At 30.8% G+C, this 13,026-nt stretch overlaps 1 protein-coding gene and 1 pseudogene across 1 annotated transcript; both read left to right on the top strand.

Moving 5' to 3' along the window:
- Positions 1 to 2,077: 2,077 nt before the first annotated feature.
- Positions 2,078 to 5,306, top strand: LOC133200350 (myb-like protein X). Its single transcript, XM_061336165.1, has 3 exons — positions 2,078 to 3,294; positions 4,798 to 4,900; positions 5,033 to 5,306. Exons 1-3 carry the CDS (start codon positions 2,104 to 2,106, stop codon positions 5,068 to 5,070), a joined length of 1,332 nt encoding a protein of 443 aa, XP_061192149.1. The 5' UTR covers positions 2,078 to 2,103; the 3' UTR covers positions 5,071 to 5,306.
- Positions 5,247 to 12,374, top strand: LOC133200303 (uncharacterized; annotated as a pseudogene).
- The last annotated feature ends 652 nt before the right edge of the window (positions 12,375 to 13,026 follow it).

The raw sequence follows: 13,026 nt of genomic DNA, 5'->3' as shown, positions 1-13,026 counted from the left end.
ATTTCATGATTTGTGGTTGGGTATGATTTTTTTAAGGCTCGGGGATAAAACACACAATGAGTTTGATAAAAAAATCACATGTAACCAAAAAACTTGGGAGTTTGTTTTTATCACATGTTTCACACATAGCTTTTTATGCGTTATACTGTATTATATATATGTAAATCCTTAATATTTGACTTGATCAAATTCATGCAAAAACCATTGTGATGTCACAACTGTGGATATGAAAATGATATCGTATGAGCAATGTCCACTGTATAAAGCAGTATTACAAGTGATAAAATGATTTTCTCATTAAAAACTTATATTAAATTTTTTTTTTGTCGTATTCTAGGACTTGAGAAATTACGAGAGACACAGTGACTGAATTTTTCCATAAAAGGTAAATATATCTCAATTTTTTTTAGCATAATTTGCTTTTATGTATGTGTGATATTTTTATTTCATTTTTTGTTTTTATTTTCTTTGGTTCACTGTCTTTGTCTTTTATGTTTAGTTTATTGTCCTCATCTTGTATATTTAGTTTATTGTCTTTGTTTTGTGCTTGTCTTCATTTTTTTTTTTTTTCATTTCATTTTGCACAGCATTCATGGTAAAAATTCAGTTAACACTCACTTTTTTGCACATAATCATGGTTCTCACTTACTTAGGTGTTTACGAAATATATTTAAAACATAAAAACCGTGCAAATTTTATGAAATACTTACACCATGAAGTGTGTGACGAATTGAAAATTGAATATACAAAAGTTAACAGAGTAAGTCTCTTGTACAAAGTAAATCGAATAAAGAAGGAAATAGATAAACTCAAGAAATACAGCAACAAAGACAAAATAAATTCATACCTAAACAATATCTTTCAATTACCCCAAACCAAAAACTCATTGATAAGTAATGGAAGTGGAGAGGAAGAGGAGAGTAAGGAAATTAGAAAAGAGGATTCATCAAAGGAACTGAGAGAAATGAAGGAAGATGAACTTTTGAAGGAGAAACTCAAAATTATATCGGAGCAGAATATTGTGATTGAACACCTACGAAGAGAGAATACGGCTCTTAAAGACAAAATAAGAGCTTTTAATGTTAGAAATACAAACAGAAAATTAAAAAAAAACCAAGAAAAAATAAAAAAATTAGAAAATGTTATTAAAAAAATGAAGACAAAAGAAAATGTTGAAAAAAAGATAAAAGTGTACAGTGCAATACTATGAAAACAGTTATTGCAGACTTGAAGAAAGAAATAGATTTTTTAATGTCAGAAAAAGAAAGTAATTGTGATGATGATGATGATGTTGTACATATAAAAAAAAATATTGATTTTAGAGAGAATGGTAAAGGGAAACCGTACAATTTTAAATTAAGAAACTTATATTATAATTTTAGAAGTAGGAATATAGCTTTAGTACATATTGCCCCAATTATTAAATCTGTTTTAGATGTTTTTAATATCAATGTAGAAAATCTACCATCAAAGAGTACGGCAGGTATTTTAACCAGTGAAATGGGCGTAGTTTCGAGAAATCATTTAAATGAAGAACTTAAGAACAGTGCAAATATCACAATGCATAGAGACGCAACTACGAAGAAAGGGAAGCATTATTATGGAGTTCAGTTTAATACTGGTGACAAAGTTCTGTCTGCAGGTTTAAGAGAGGTCTGTGATGGAAAGGGGGAGACAAATGTAGATATTACAAAAGATATTTTAATAGATATATCACAGAAAGAGGGTGACAGTGATACTATTTTAAACAATGTCTCTTGTTTTATGACCGACAGAAGTGCTACTGAACAAAAAGTAAATGATATTTTAAGTAAAGATATAGATCATAATGTACATTCTTTTAAATGTTCTATTCACCCCCTCCTGCAGTTTTCAGATGTATGTATAGAAGAAATTTTTAATATTGAACAGGAGTTGTCTTTAAGATTTCCTGGGTATACCCATTCATTGAAAGAGCCTTTTACTTTGTGTCTTTTAAAATCTGTATCGAAATTATTTTTTAAAGATGGGACTGGTGATCCCAATGATATACAAGTTTATATGAAAAATCATAGTGTTTCAGACATTCCCTTTGTAAAGTTTAGAGGCAATCGTTTTAATGTTATGTTTTATAATGCTGCAGGTACTTTTTTTATGCACAAACTTGTATTACAGTATTTTTATTCTTTGAAAGCTTCTTACACTTTTAATCAGAATTTTATTTTATTATGTTTGCAGAACAAAACATTTTTAACTCTTTTAAGATCACTTGGCATTTTATGCAAAATTATCACAGGACCTTATTTTTTAAAAGCAACAGAAGTTGGAAACATTTTAGATATGGGTTCTGTATTTCAGAGACTTTTATATGTTTTAGATTTGTTTATTGAAAATCCAATTTTAGCTTTGAACAATGAAGTTTCACTTTTTTATGGTCCATATTTTTATGACGAGGTTTTTGAATTTTTATTGAAAACTTCACTGAATGACAATCTTACATGTGTTTTTATAAAGCGTCTTTGTAATGTTTTAAAAAGGAAAGCCAGTAAACTATTTAGTGAATTTTTAAGTGGAGGGAAATATTTTAACATCAGTGGGAATGAATTAAAAGAGTGTAATTCATGTGATACAAATAACATTTGCCTGGAAAGACTCATGGGACAATTAGATTTTAAATTAAAAGCATCCTCCACATCATCATTAAATTCCATCGAAAGTAGCATTTTATATTGTAATAACAGAACAGAAGAGTGGTTAAAGAAGAAGGATATAAGTGAACAACAAGAGATAATAGATCAGGCTCGTTCAGAAAATAGAACTTTTATGCTAAAAGACAGAGAGAAAAATGAAGAACTTTTTAGAAAACAAACAAAGATTTTAGAAGAAAAAGAAAAAGAAGCTAGAAGGAAGAAGGAAAAAAAATCAACTGAGTTAGATAGAGCAATAGAGGACATGAGAAAAGTTGGGCTTTGGGAGAGTGAAGGGAAGATTAGAGAAGAAATAGAGAAGCTGAAGACAAAAAAGGAGAAAGTAGAGACATTAAAGAAACAAATCAACATTTACAAAAAAGTTTTTAAAATTGAAAAAAACCAGAAGGAGTTGCTGCAGTTTTCTTCAAAAGGAAAGGTCTTTGATCATAACAAATTACTGGATAATCTTTTAAAATTAATAGAATTGAGAAGAAATGCGCAAGAAACCAGATTCCATCCAGATGACTTAGTAGGTAAAGAAATTGTGCATACCTGGACTATAGAGAGTGGCGAAAACCAAGATTGGGAGGGCCAGATAAGGAGTTTTGAAAATGGAGTTTACAAAGTAATTGAATATGAGATTTTTACACTGTTTCACAGAATGCATTAATTGTGCATGGCACTTAATATCATAACAAATTTTATAAAACATCCTCTAAATAAATTTACAAGAGGCCCAAGGGCCTTAATTGTCACCTGAGAACAATACAACAATGTAAAGGATCCATAGAAGAAAGAGTAAAATACAACCCAGGGCAGAGAAGAAGATTTTCAAAGAAATAATGCATTTTCAGTATATGATGAGTACCTACAGCTCCACCCTTACTACAAAATCCCTGACCCTGGGGCCATGAATTTTGATAAAGGGCTCAGTAATTAATACAATCGTGCCGAAAGTTTGACTGCTTATTGTCCAAACGTAAAGAAGAAGATTTTTTTTAAAATTGCATTAATTTTGATGGTTTTGGTCCCAGGCTCCTGGGGGACAGGGACCATGAAATTCACAATTTTGTTCCCCTTTACCCATACATGCTATATTCCAAAATTGGTCGATATTGGTTCTGTTGTTCTAGAGAAGAAGTTGAAGATATTCAAATGTTCACAGACTAGATGCAAGACAACGGACGAAAACAGATAGAAATATAGAGTGATTTAGGTGACTTAAGAATGAAAAGTTTTATTTCAAAGAAAATCCAGATTTTAAGAAAAAATCTATTAGCGGTACCTGACAATAGTGGCATATGACATAATTTATTAAAGTATACTTTTGGTATTATAATTAATAACATACTTAAGAAGTAACTTAAAAATTTTAAAGGAGAGAACAGCTTGTATCTAGAATAATTTATTTGGAGTGTGAAAATGGATATAACGGAAGTTATTGGAAGTTGTTAAAGGTGACAAGATTTCATTTTCTTTAAAATATGTGCAGAAAGTCAAAGCGATGTATTAAACAGAAAAATGCAAAATGGTGGCATGTTGTACGTACCTTGCAAATTTTGAGTTTTTGGTGGATGTTGCGTGAGATACAAAGTATATTAGCCTATCACTTTTTTGGGTAAAACAATCATGTTATACATTTAATAATGAGGTATAATAATAATTTAACACATATCCAGACCAGTGTGTTATTTAATGTAACACACTTTTTGTTAAGAAAAAAATCATCCCAGTAAATATATAATTTCATCATTTCATTCATCAATTTGAGTAGACATCAGTCATCTTTTTGGTTCTCCATCATGATGCATTCATCACTAATTTTTAATGGTAGTATATTTATGTCTTGTGCATGTTTTTAAATGTTAATTGTTTATATTAATGTTTTTGGTGTAAGGTGTATTGCCTAAATGTTCAATTGAAATTTATGTTTATATATACATGTATTTCAGTTATAAAATTTATAATTGTATCAGCCATACAAGTTAATTTCAAATATTTCATCACTTATTTATGGCTAATAAGAACAGGAATATAGTTTTATAAATGATATTTTAGATTGTGTACTTGTTTAATAAACAAAAGAGCTGATAAGAATGGGATTATAATTGTTCAAATTATATTTTAGGTTGTGTACTGGGATGATAAAGAAAGGAAGAATGGCAGTGAGTTTGAGTTAACAGAGAGGGAGATTAATATTGACATACAAGAAGGAAACCTATTTATAAAAGGTAATTTTTTATAGCATTTACATCTCATTTAACACCTTTCATTTACCATATTTCTTCATTTCAGGAAAATTTTTTCCCTTTTTGAATGTAAAAGGTGATATAATTAATCATCTCTTATTTATTTTATTTTAGACACCACCAAACTGGATCACTGTTACTCAACATTTTGAAAAAGACTATAAATACAGACAGTAAGAGTTATCTTTCATTATATTTCTTTTTTTTGATTTGGAGTAAGTTACAGTTATTGCCCTTTGGTGCTTTAGTCCTGCTCCTGCTATTAGTATTCATAGCAAGTTATATATTCACAGGAAGGGAGCCAATGAAATGTGTTTTATTTTTAACCATGTATTGTAGGTCAAGACCTTTTGGTGTTATTTTTAAAACTTATTTCTTATTTTCTAATTTTAGGTGGATTAGCTACTTCAACAACCAAAAGTAGAGAGCTGACAGACTCCCCTCTCTTGTTCAAAGGCGATTTTTTACTGAAGGATGAAATATCGGCAGTGTTGTTTAGTCTTTGTTGATGTAAACCCGTCCTGTTACCATACAAATTTGTCTCCTGCAATGCAGTTACTTCTAATGGAGGGATACCATTCCGTAAGGCTTTCTGTGATGTAGAACAACTGGAGAAAGGTTTCGTCTTGGGAGATATATTTAGAAGAGGGATAACAATACTTATTGACTTTCTTTATGGAAAAATACCAGAAGCAAAGCACGAAAGGATTCTACTTGAAGTACTTGTAAGATTTTTGAAGTCAGGTATGTAGAAGTTGGTATCCATGCACATGTATTTTGATTCCTAGACATCATCGGTGACAACTGATCATGCTTATGATGAGAAAATTTGAAAAGAGGAAATCATTCCCTTAATGCCATTGTATTAGTCGCCTTTGACACTTAAGCATGTTCAGACATTAAATAAAAAAAATGTCCAAAAATAAAATGAAAAGTGAATGATTGTATTATGCATTTTTTTAAAAGAGCATCAAGCATTAAATAAAACAATAGATATCCAGATTTCTCAGTCTTAGAATAAGTGTTTACTAACAAATAAACACCTTTAAACAGAGATCAGGTCATGAAGATACATGTAGAATGTTCCAGAATCTTTTGTAAGACTGAATTTGGAATTGAACACACTGTAAAAAATGTGTTTACAATTCAAACACTTTTCTAAACACTTTCTTGTCACCTCCTTTATTATATGTTTAATTTCTAAACATGTAAAATTCCTAAACATGTCTTAGAAAGTGTTTAATGTTTAGAATTTAAACACTTGTGTGCTTAGAAATTAAACACATCTAAACACATAAACACAAGTGTTTATATTTTAAACACATAACAGCAGATGTTTTTAAAATCTAAACACATAATAAGTTTAAATTGGACCTGCAGAAAAACAAAACACTCTCGTAAATTTAGGCACAAAAAGTATATGATTTTTAAATGCGCATAATTGTCAAAATTTTCAAAATATGTAACCACTATTGATTATTTTCCATAAAGCCACTGAACGTTGGGATATGTATTTAATTATACAATACAATGGACACTGTGTGATGTACATGTACTTAATTTACACAAATAATGTAGGAGATAGAACTGAAGAGATTTAGTCTCAACAATTCAATCAGAATGACACAAAATTTATAACGTACACATAGATAACAAACTTTTAATCTTCAAAATAATTAAGAAAGTAATATTAAGATGACAATTTAATATAAAAACTTCATTGAATATTTCTAAATGGCTTTATTAAAGAATTGTTGAATTAAAAATACAAAATGTATATTTATGTATATATTTATTATAATCATTATAATTTGAATTGGCTGCAAAGTTTTCCTCATGTGAATCGCAAAAATATCAAATTTTAATAATTTTCAACAAGTCCCAAAGCACCACATATTATAATCTATATTCCATCAATAACTGCCAGAAAGTAATCCATTTCGAATGAACGAGGATAATTGTAAACACTGTCGAATTAACACAGTAGTCTTCAACAAATGAAATTTCAAAGTGTTGATTATGGAACAACAAAATTGCACTTGAAGATGACACCAGGTACTCTGATACGTATATTTTGAGTTCGATCTGGACTACATTGCCTGTAGGAAAGAAAGCCAGATTTTAGAAAAAGTATAGTAACACTGATATTTTACATTACTTGGAAAAACAAAATTGTTTAAATTTTAGTGAACCTACACTGATATAAATATTGATGTTTTTAATGACATTTAATAATATTCCCTCTCCTGCAAGTCTATGAACGAATTCAAGATATCCCAAATCAACTTTATGTACGTTGCTCATCGTGGTTAATTAATGCAAAGAAGAAGAAAACAAACCTTTAATGTATTGCAGCAACAAGATGCCCTTTCACCGTATTTAATTCACTATTTCGTCATGGTTATCCCTTGAATGGGGTTGTCATAACTCTCACTGATACATCACCTTAGCTTGTTGTGTTTTCTTTATTTAGATAGCCGCTCAAATTAACGTTCAAATATACATTGTATGCATGTCATTTCTGGGAAGATAACTCTGCACTTTACAGTAAAACGTGTTTAATTTCTAAACGCGTTTAGATATAAAACATGTTAAGACATAAGTGTTTAGTTGTTAAACACAATACTATACACGTTTAGATCTAAACATGTAATAGAAGTGTTTATTTCCTAAACGCAATTTTTACAGTGCATGATAAAAACATGTCTAGTTTTTGAATTTCATCACTGCTTTTACAGGTGAAATGGTGGACTTGGACTTTGAAAATAACGCAGACATGACAGCTGTGTTGGCTAATCATCTATTTGGAAAGTTGGCTATATCATCATGGTACACAATCAATGAAAGAAACAAATTGAAGAGTGGACAGAAAGAAAATAAATGCAGTTGCAGTGATAAAGGATGTGTGTTGACAGGAGGCTATGGAGATACAAGTATAGGTAAAAATAGACTTATAAACGTGATAAAAGAAAAAAAAAAATAAATATTGGATGGAGTTATCAAAAATTAAAATTAGAAAAGCTACAATTTTTTACATAAAAAAGAAGGATTTTATCCTACGTAACTTTCTTTTTTTTTTTTTTTTTTTTTTTTTTTCTTTTTTTTTTTTATTCACACAACGTACATAACATTATACACATACATCAAGTTTCAGAAGCAGAAGTGCATTTTTATTTTATGAGAGAGAGAGAGAGAGTTAAGAGAATAGTAGGTTCCACCTGTTCCACTGGGTATCAAACTTTTCCTTTCCACCATTCTTATAAGAAATAAATTTTTGTGTTTCATAATGAAACTTCATTTGTGATATTGCAGTATGTACATTAATAGGTTTCTGGGTGCATCTTGCAGTATGAATATAATATTTAAGCCAAAGAAGAATAGCATTTTGAACATCAGTGTTTTCATCAATAAACCCTAAAATAAAAGATTTCTTAGTAACTCTAATCTTTAGACCAGTCTTATCTTCAAGTAAATGAACAAATTCTTCTAGAAAAATTTGTGTACTATTGCATTCCCACAAAAGGTGTTCTATTGTTTCCTCCTCGGTGTGGCAAAAACTGCAGAACTTAGTCATTTTTCTTAATTTTGAATAAGAATGAATTTGTTGCTAAAATTTTGTTTATAATCCTATATTGGAACCATTGGAGTTTACAGTCTTTTGTTACTCTGAAGGGTATTATGTGAATTTTTTTCCATTCCTTAATTTCAATTTCTAGAAGCTCACTCCAATGTGTTTTACCTGCTGCAACAGAAGAATTTTGATTAAGGATTTCATAATAGCATTTAGATTTTTTACATTTCATTACTGTGTAGATATTTGACATAATTAATGGGTTAGTGAGCTTTTTTATTGTTTTTTCCTTACCAGAATTCTTCATCCAAGCCTTTATAGCATGAATAATACTATTGTATTCTAAAAAATTAATCTTTATATTTGGATAGGTGTTACAGAAACACTCATAAGTAAAGAGTGAACCATCCTCATTTATGATATCATTAAGTTGTCTAATGTTACTGTCAAACATTTGTTTATTATAAAATGGTTTTCCACCAATATGTAAATGTGGATTGTAAAATAATGGTGAGTCACCAGCAACATCAAACTTTTTTTCAAGGTTTTGTAACATTATCCATGACTTAAAAACATCTGTCCAAAATTTATTCTTCAATGTTTTTAAGAAGGTTGTAGTGTATTCAATTCCACAACTTAAAAATTTGTTCAAATTGAATTTTGGAATGAGGTGTTCAATCCCCTTATTTGTAAAGATGAGATGCCTTATCCAAAATAATTTCATGGAAGCTATAAAAGACATCAGATTTAACATTTTCAAACCTCCATCTTCATATTTTTTTTACAGTTACTTCTTTTTTTACTCTATGCATTGAGTTATTCCATATAAATGAGAAAAAGATTTTTTCCAATTCCTTACAATACAGTTCAGAAGGATTTGGGATTGACATTAAAATATGATTTAATAAAGGTAAAACTAATGTTTTAATGACTGTAATTTTCCCTATGGGAGTTAAATACCTTTTCTCCCATTGTTTAAGTATTGATTTAATATGTACTAATTTTGGTTCATAATTTAATTGTTGTACCTTATCCAATTCTACATCAAAATCTATTCCTAGAAGAGTAAATCTGGTAGTTCCCCTACGTAACTTTCTTAATTCGATCTTTCCTGATAACAATAAAAGAATGAAGGTATCAGGGATAGACATTAACTTTTAGATTCACTTGTCCTTCGGGCAAGTGATCTCAGACTTGGACTTGTCCGAATGCAAAACTTAGTTGCCCAAAATTAGGGAAGAAAAATATTATTATGACTGTAAACTGAGTAGAAAAAATGTGACCAAATACACTACTCTCAACTTGGCAAGTTGAGCTACATAGAAAAGTAATTTCGATGCTTCGTTTGTACATGTGTATCACTGTCCTTGTCAATTTTATAATGTTAACACACTGCCATGCAGCATTATCCCTCCGTTTTCTTTTAATAAACTTCATATTTTTAAAAATTAATTTCCGTAGAATCCTTTTGTGAATCATGATTTTCAGAGATAACAAGCAACAGTAAAGGAAGACAATTGCTATGAAACATACATATCTGGATTGGGATACATCGTGTTACTTATATTCTGTGAATGAATTTATTAATTAGAAGTTAACAAATTTGTTATAAGTAGAGCGTATTTATCACAAAAGAAAACAGAATAATGAACCCGATTTTTAAATCGTCCGTATATTCTAGAAACGCTACCACAGACTTCCTAATGTAAATCAATGTCAGTCAGGTATCTGGCGGAAATCAAGTATTCAATTTATTGTTTTATTTATAAATTAATGTAAACTGACTAAATATGTACATTTCTATGAGAAAAATTCACTTGCCCGATCGGACAAGTACGTTGACAGTTTCACTTGCCCGAAATGAAGATTTACTTGTCCCGGGCAATCGGACAACCGTTAATGTCGATCCCTGCGGTATTTTTTACTCATTATTCTTTTTGGTAGATTAACATAGAGGAAAAGGTACCTATTCATCACGTTCATCATGTTGTTCAGACTTTTAAATAGATGTTTATCTGTACTGTAGTTTTTTTTCCTCTCTGTGAGACATAAATATCTTTCAGTTTTTGATAATTTCAAATTAGACATAGTTTGCTTATGAAACATTCCAACCAGTGTCAGGCAACACTGCACCTATAGGTACATGTACATTGTACCGGTAAATGTATTCCAGGTAGTGCATATTCAGGTCTATTCAAATAGTGATCTCAAGAGAAAAAGAGATCAGTGTTTAACATGGGTAGGTAAAATGAAAAATCTTTTTCTCAAGGGATTATTTATTTGTACAACACAGAAATTGTATGTCGGTATGTATTCCTTTGAATTTCTTTAATACGTCATAAGTTCCTACCACTGTGTGACAGCTGTACATGCTGTAGACCAGATGTAATTTTGGTTTGCACTGAGAAAAAGGAAGGTTTATAATTGGTCAGAAAGATGTGGGTTTTTTTTTAAAAAGTTTATGTTAAATTAAAAAAAAAAATATTATCCTATCTACCAACCCTTATTTGAATAGGCATGTTTGTAATCATGGTAATAGTAATAAAAAAAGAAACATGTTTTTTCCTAGGTCTAATATGAAAACATCTTCAGGCATGAGATAAAACGTTGCATCAGTCACTCAGCAGAGCTCAAAAAAAATTATTATGGCCCTTTAATATACAGCAACAACTTGGCTGCTTCCACGTTCTATCAATACCTGAGAATGTATACATGCAGCTGAACTTGAAGACCCATTAAGGAGTATGAACAATCTAATGAATCTATACACGATAGAAAAATGTGGTTTGGACAGTCAGAAAAATAGTACTATAAAGGTGTAAATGTTGACATAAAATGTTGAGGTAATATCTATTTCAAACTCAGCAGGGGATACCATCCATTTAATTCTAGGAAAAAGGAAAAAGGTCAAAGTCAACAAAAATATTTTAAAATGAACAGAAATCATTGCTCCTTACTTAAATGGGGAAATACTTGTTTGCAGTTAATTGTTTAATTAATTATCTTGACCTTAAAACTGTTCAGCATGCTCGAATTGATTACAAATTAATTCTTTGAGAATTCAATTTATTTTATTTTAGATCTAAAGGCAGATAACTCTTTCTGCACAAAAATTACCAGATTCTGAATTAATTAAAGAGAAGATCACTAACTGCATAAAAGAACTCTTCCATGTGCAATCTATCGAGAGAGGATCCTTCAAACTTTTGAAAAGAATCTTTGATTTGAGACTTTGCATTACTTTTTGTTTACAAAAATTGTACTGTTTCATTTGTTTTTTTCTCTGCAGGTAATCCCAGTGTGTGGCATGGCAGTGTAGACGTCATAATAAGGAACGAAATCGTTATTCAGAATTTAGAGGAAGAGTTGGAAATTCCAAGTACAAAATCTCCCAAACATGTGAATCTGAGAAATCACTCGCAGCTGGTTGCAGGAACTGTTGTGTCGTCTTTTCTACAGAAAAGGTTGCACCCTGACCTATCTAACTTCCTCGTTCCAAGTATAGGCTTTGCAGATGATACCATGGTGATAGTGTTCTATGATTCGGAGCAAGATGTTCTACTGGAGAGTTCCCCTATTTCACTCAAATCTATTTCCTGTGAATACAAGTTTTCTCTTCAGGCAGTGATCATAACTTGGTTAGCTGTCAATTACAGGTTTTTGTGTACAGGCTTAACAGACAACATGATTCCATACAAAGCAGGGTTCTTCCAACAGGCAAAGGACAAGTTAAATATATATGAAAATGAACTAAGAATGCAGAATGTGGGTCCACCATTTGTAAAAGACACAGTCTTACCAAGTGAATGGCACTATAGTGCCTTTTTAATCAAGAGTCGAAAGAGAATTAGTGAATGGCCAGGCCCACTCGGATATGAAAATTAGTGTCATATTCAAGGATTGTAACTCTGTCATACTTGAACATTTGACAGTGCTATAAATTATGTTTTCAGAGCCATACCAAGTCAAATTACATTCTACTGTACAGTTTAAAGCTAATGAAAAAAAAAAATTTGAACATTAAAAAAATCTTAACTTGATACATTTAATGCTAATTTAAAATGTCATATACGAGGGTTGTCCCAAAATTCTGTACACTGCTCATAGCTCATATCTATTGCAGAAATCAACGTATCTTTATATAAATATGGATCAGTGTATAAACTGTAAAGTGTGTTTTTAGCTGATAAATTACGAAGTTTAAACGTTGCCCGCGTGGTGCAGTGGTTAGAGCGAACTGGTTAGAGTGTTCACACTAGAGTCGCGGAGTAAGGAATTGATCCTTACGTCGCGGGTTCGAATCTGACTGTGGGACGTGGAGACCAGTCCTTCGGATGAAACCGTATAAACCGAGGTCCCGTTTCGCAGTAGGTGTTGATACGAAAAAGATCCCTCACTGCTCAATGGCCTTAAATGCCGAGTATAGGTAAAAAATTTGCAGCTCTCCACCGTCAAGTGGTGGCGTCTCCATGTGAGTGAAAAATTCTTGAGAGCGACGTTAAACAATAAACTAACAAACAAAGTTTAAATATGATTG

This window comes from Saccostrea echinata, unplaced genomic scaffold (genome assembly GCF_033153115.1).
Source record: "Saccostrea echinata isolate AGI-Se365-2 ecotype Australia unplaced genomic scaffold, CSIRO_AGI_Sech_v1 ptg000038l, whole genome shotgun sequence".
NCBI classification, from domain to species: domain Eukaryota; kingdom Metazoa; phylum Mollusca; class Bivalvia; order Ostreida; family Ostreidae; genus Saccostrea; species Saccostrea echinata.
The sequence above is the reverse complement of the archived record's forward strand: the minus strand, read 5'-3'. Positions and strand labels throughout refer to the sequence as shown.

Coding starts and splice junctions, on each gene's coding strand:
- LOC133200350 (XM_061336165.1), top strand. CDS start 2,104: ATGTTTTATAATGCTGCAGGTACTTTTTTTATGCACAAACTTGTATTA. Junction 3,295..4,797: donor TTGAAAATGGAGTTTACAAA/GTAATTGAATAT, acceptor ATTATATTTTAG/GTTGTGTACTGGGATGATAA. Junction 4,901..5,032: donor AGGAAACCTATTTATAAAAG/GTAATTTTTTAT, acceptor ATTTTATTTTAG/ACACCACCAAACTGGATCAC.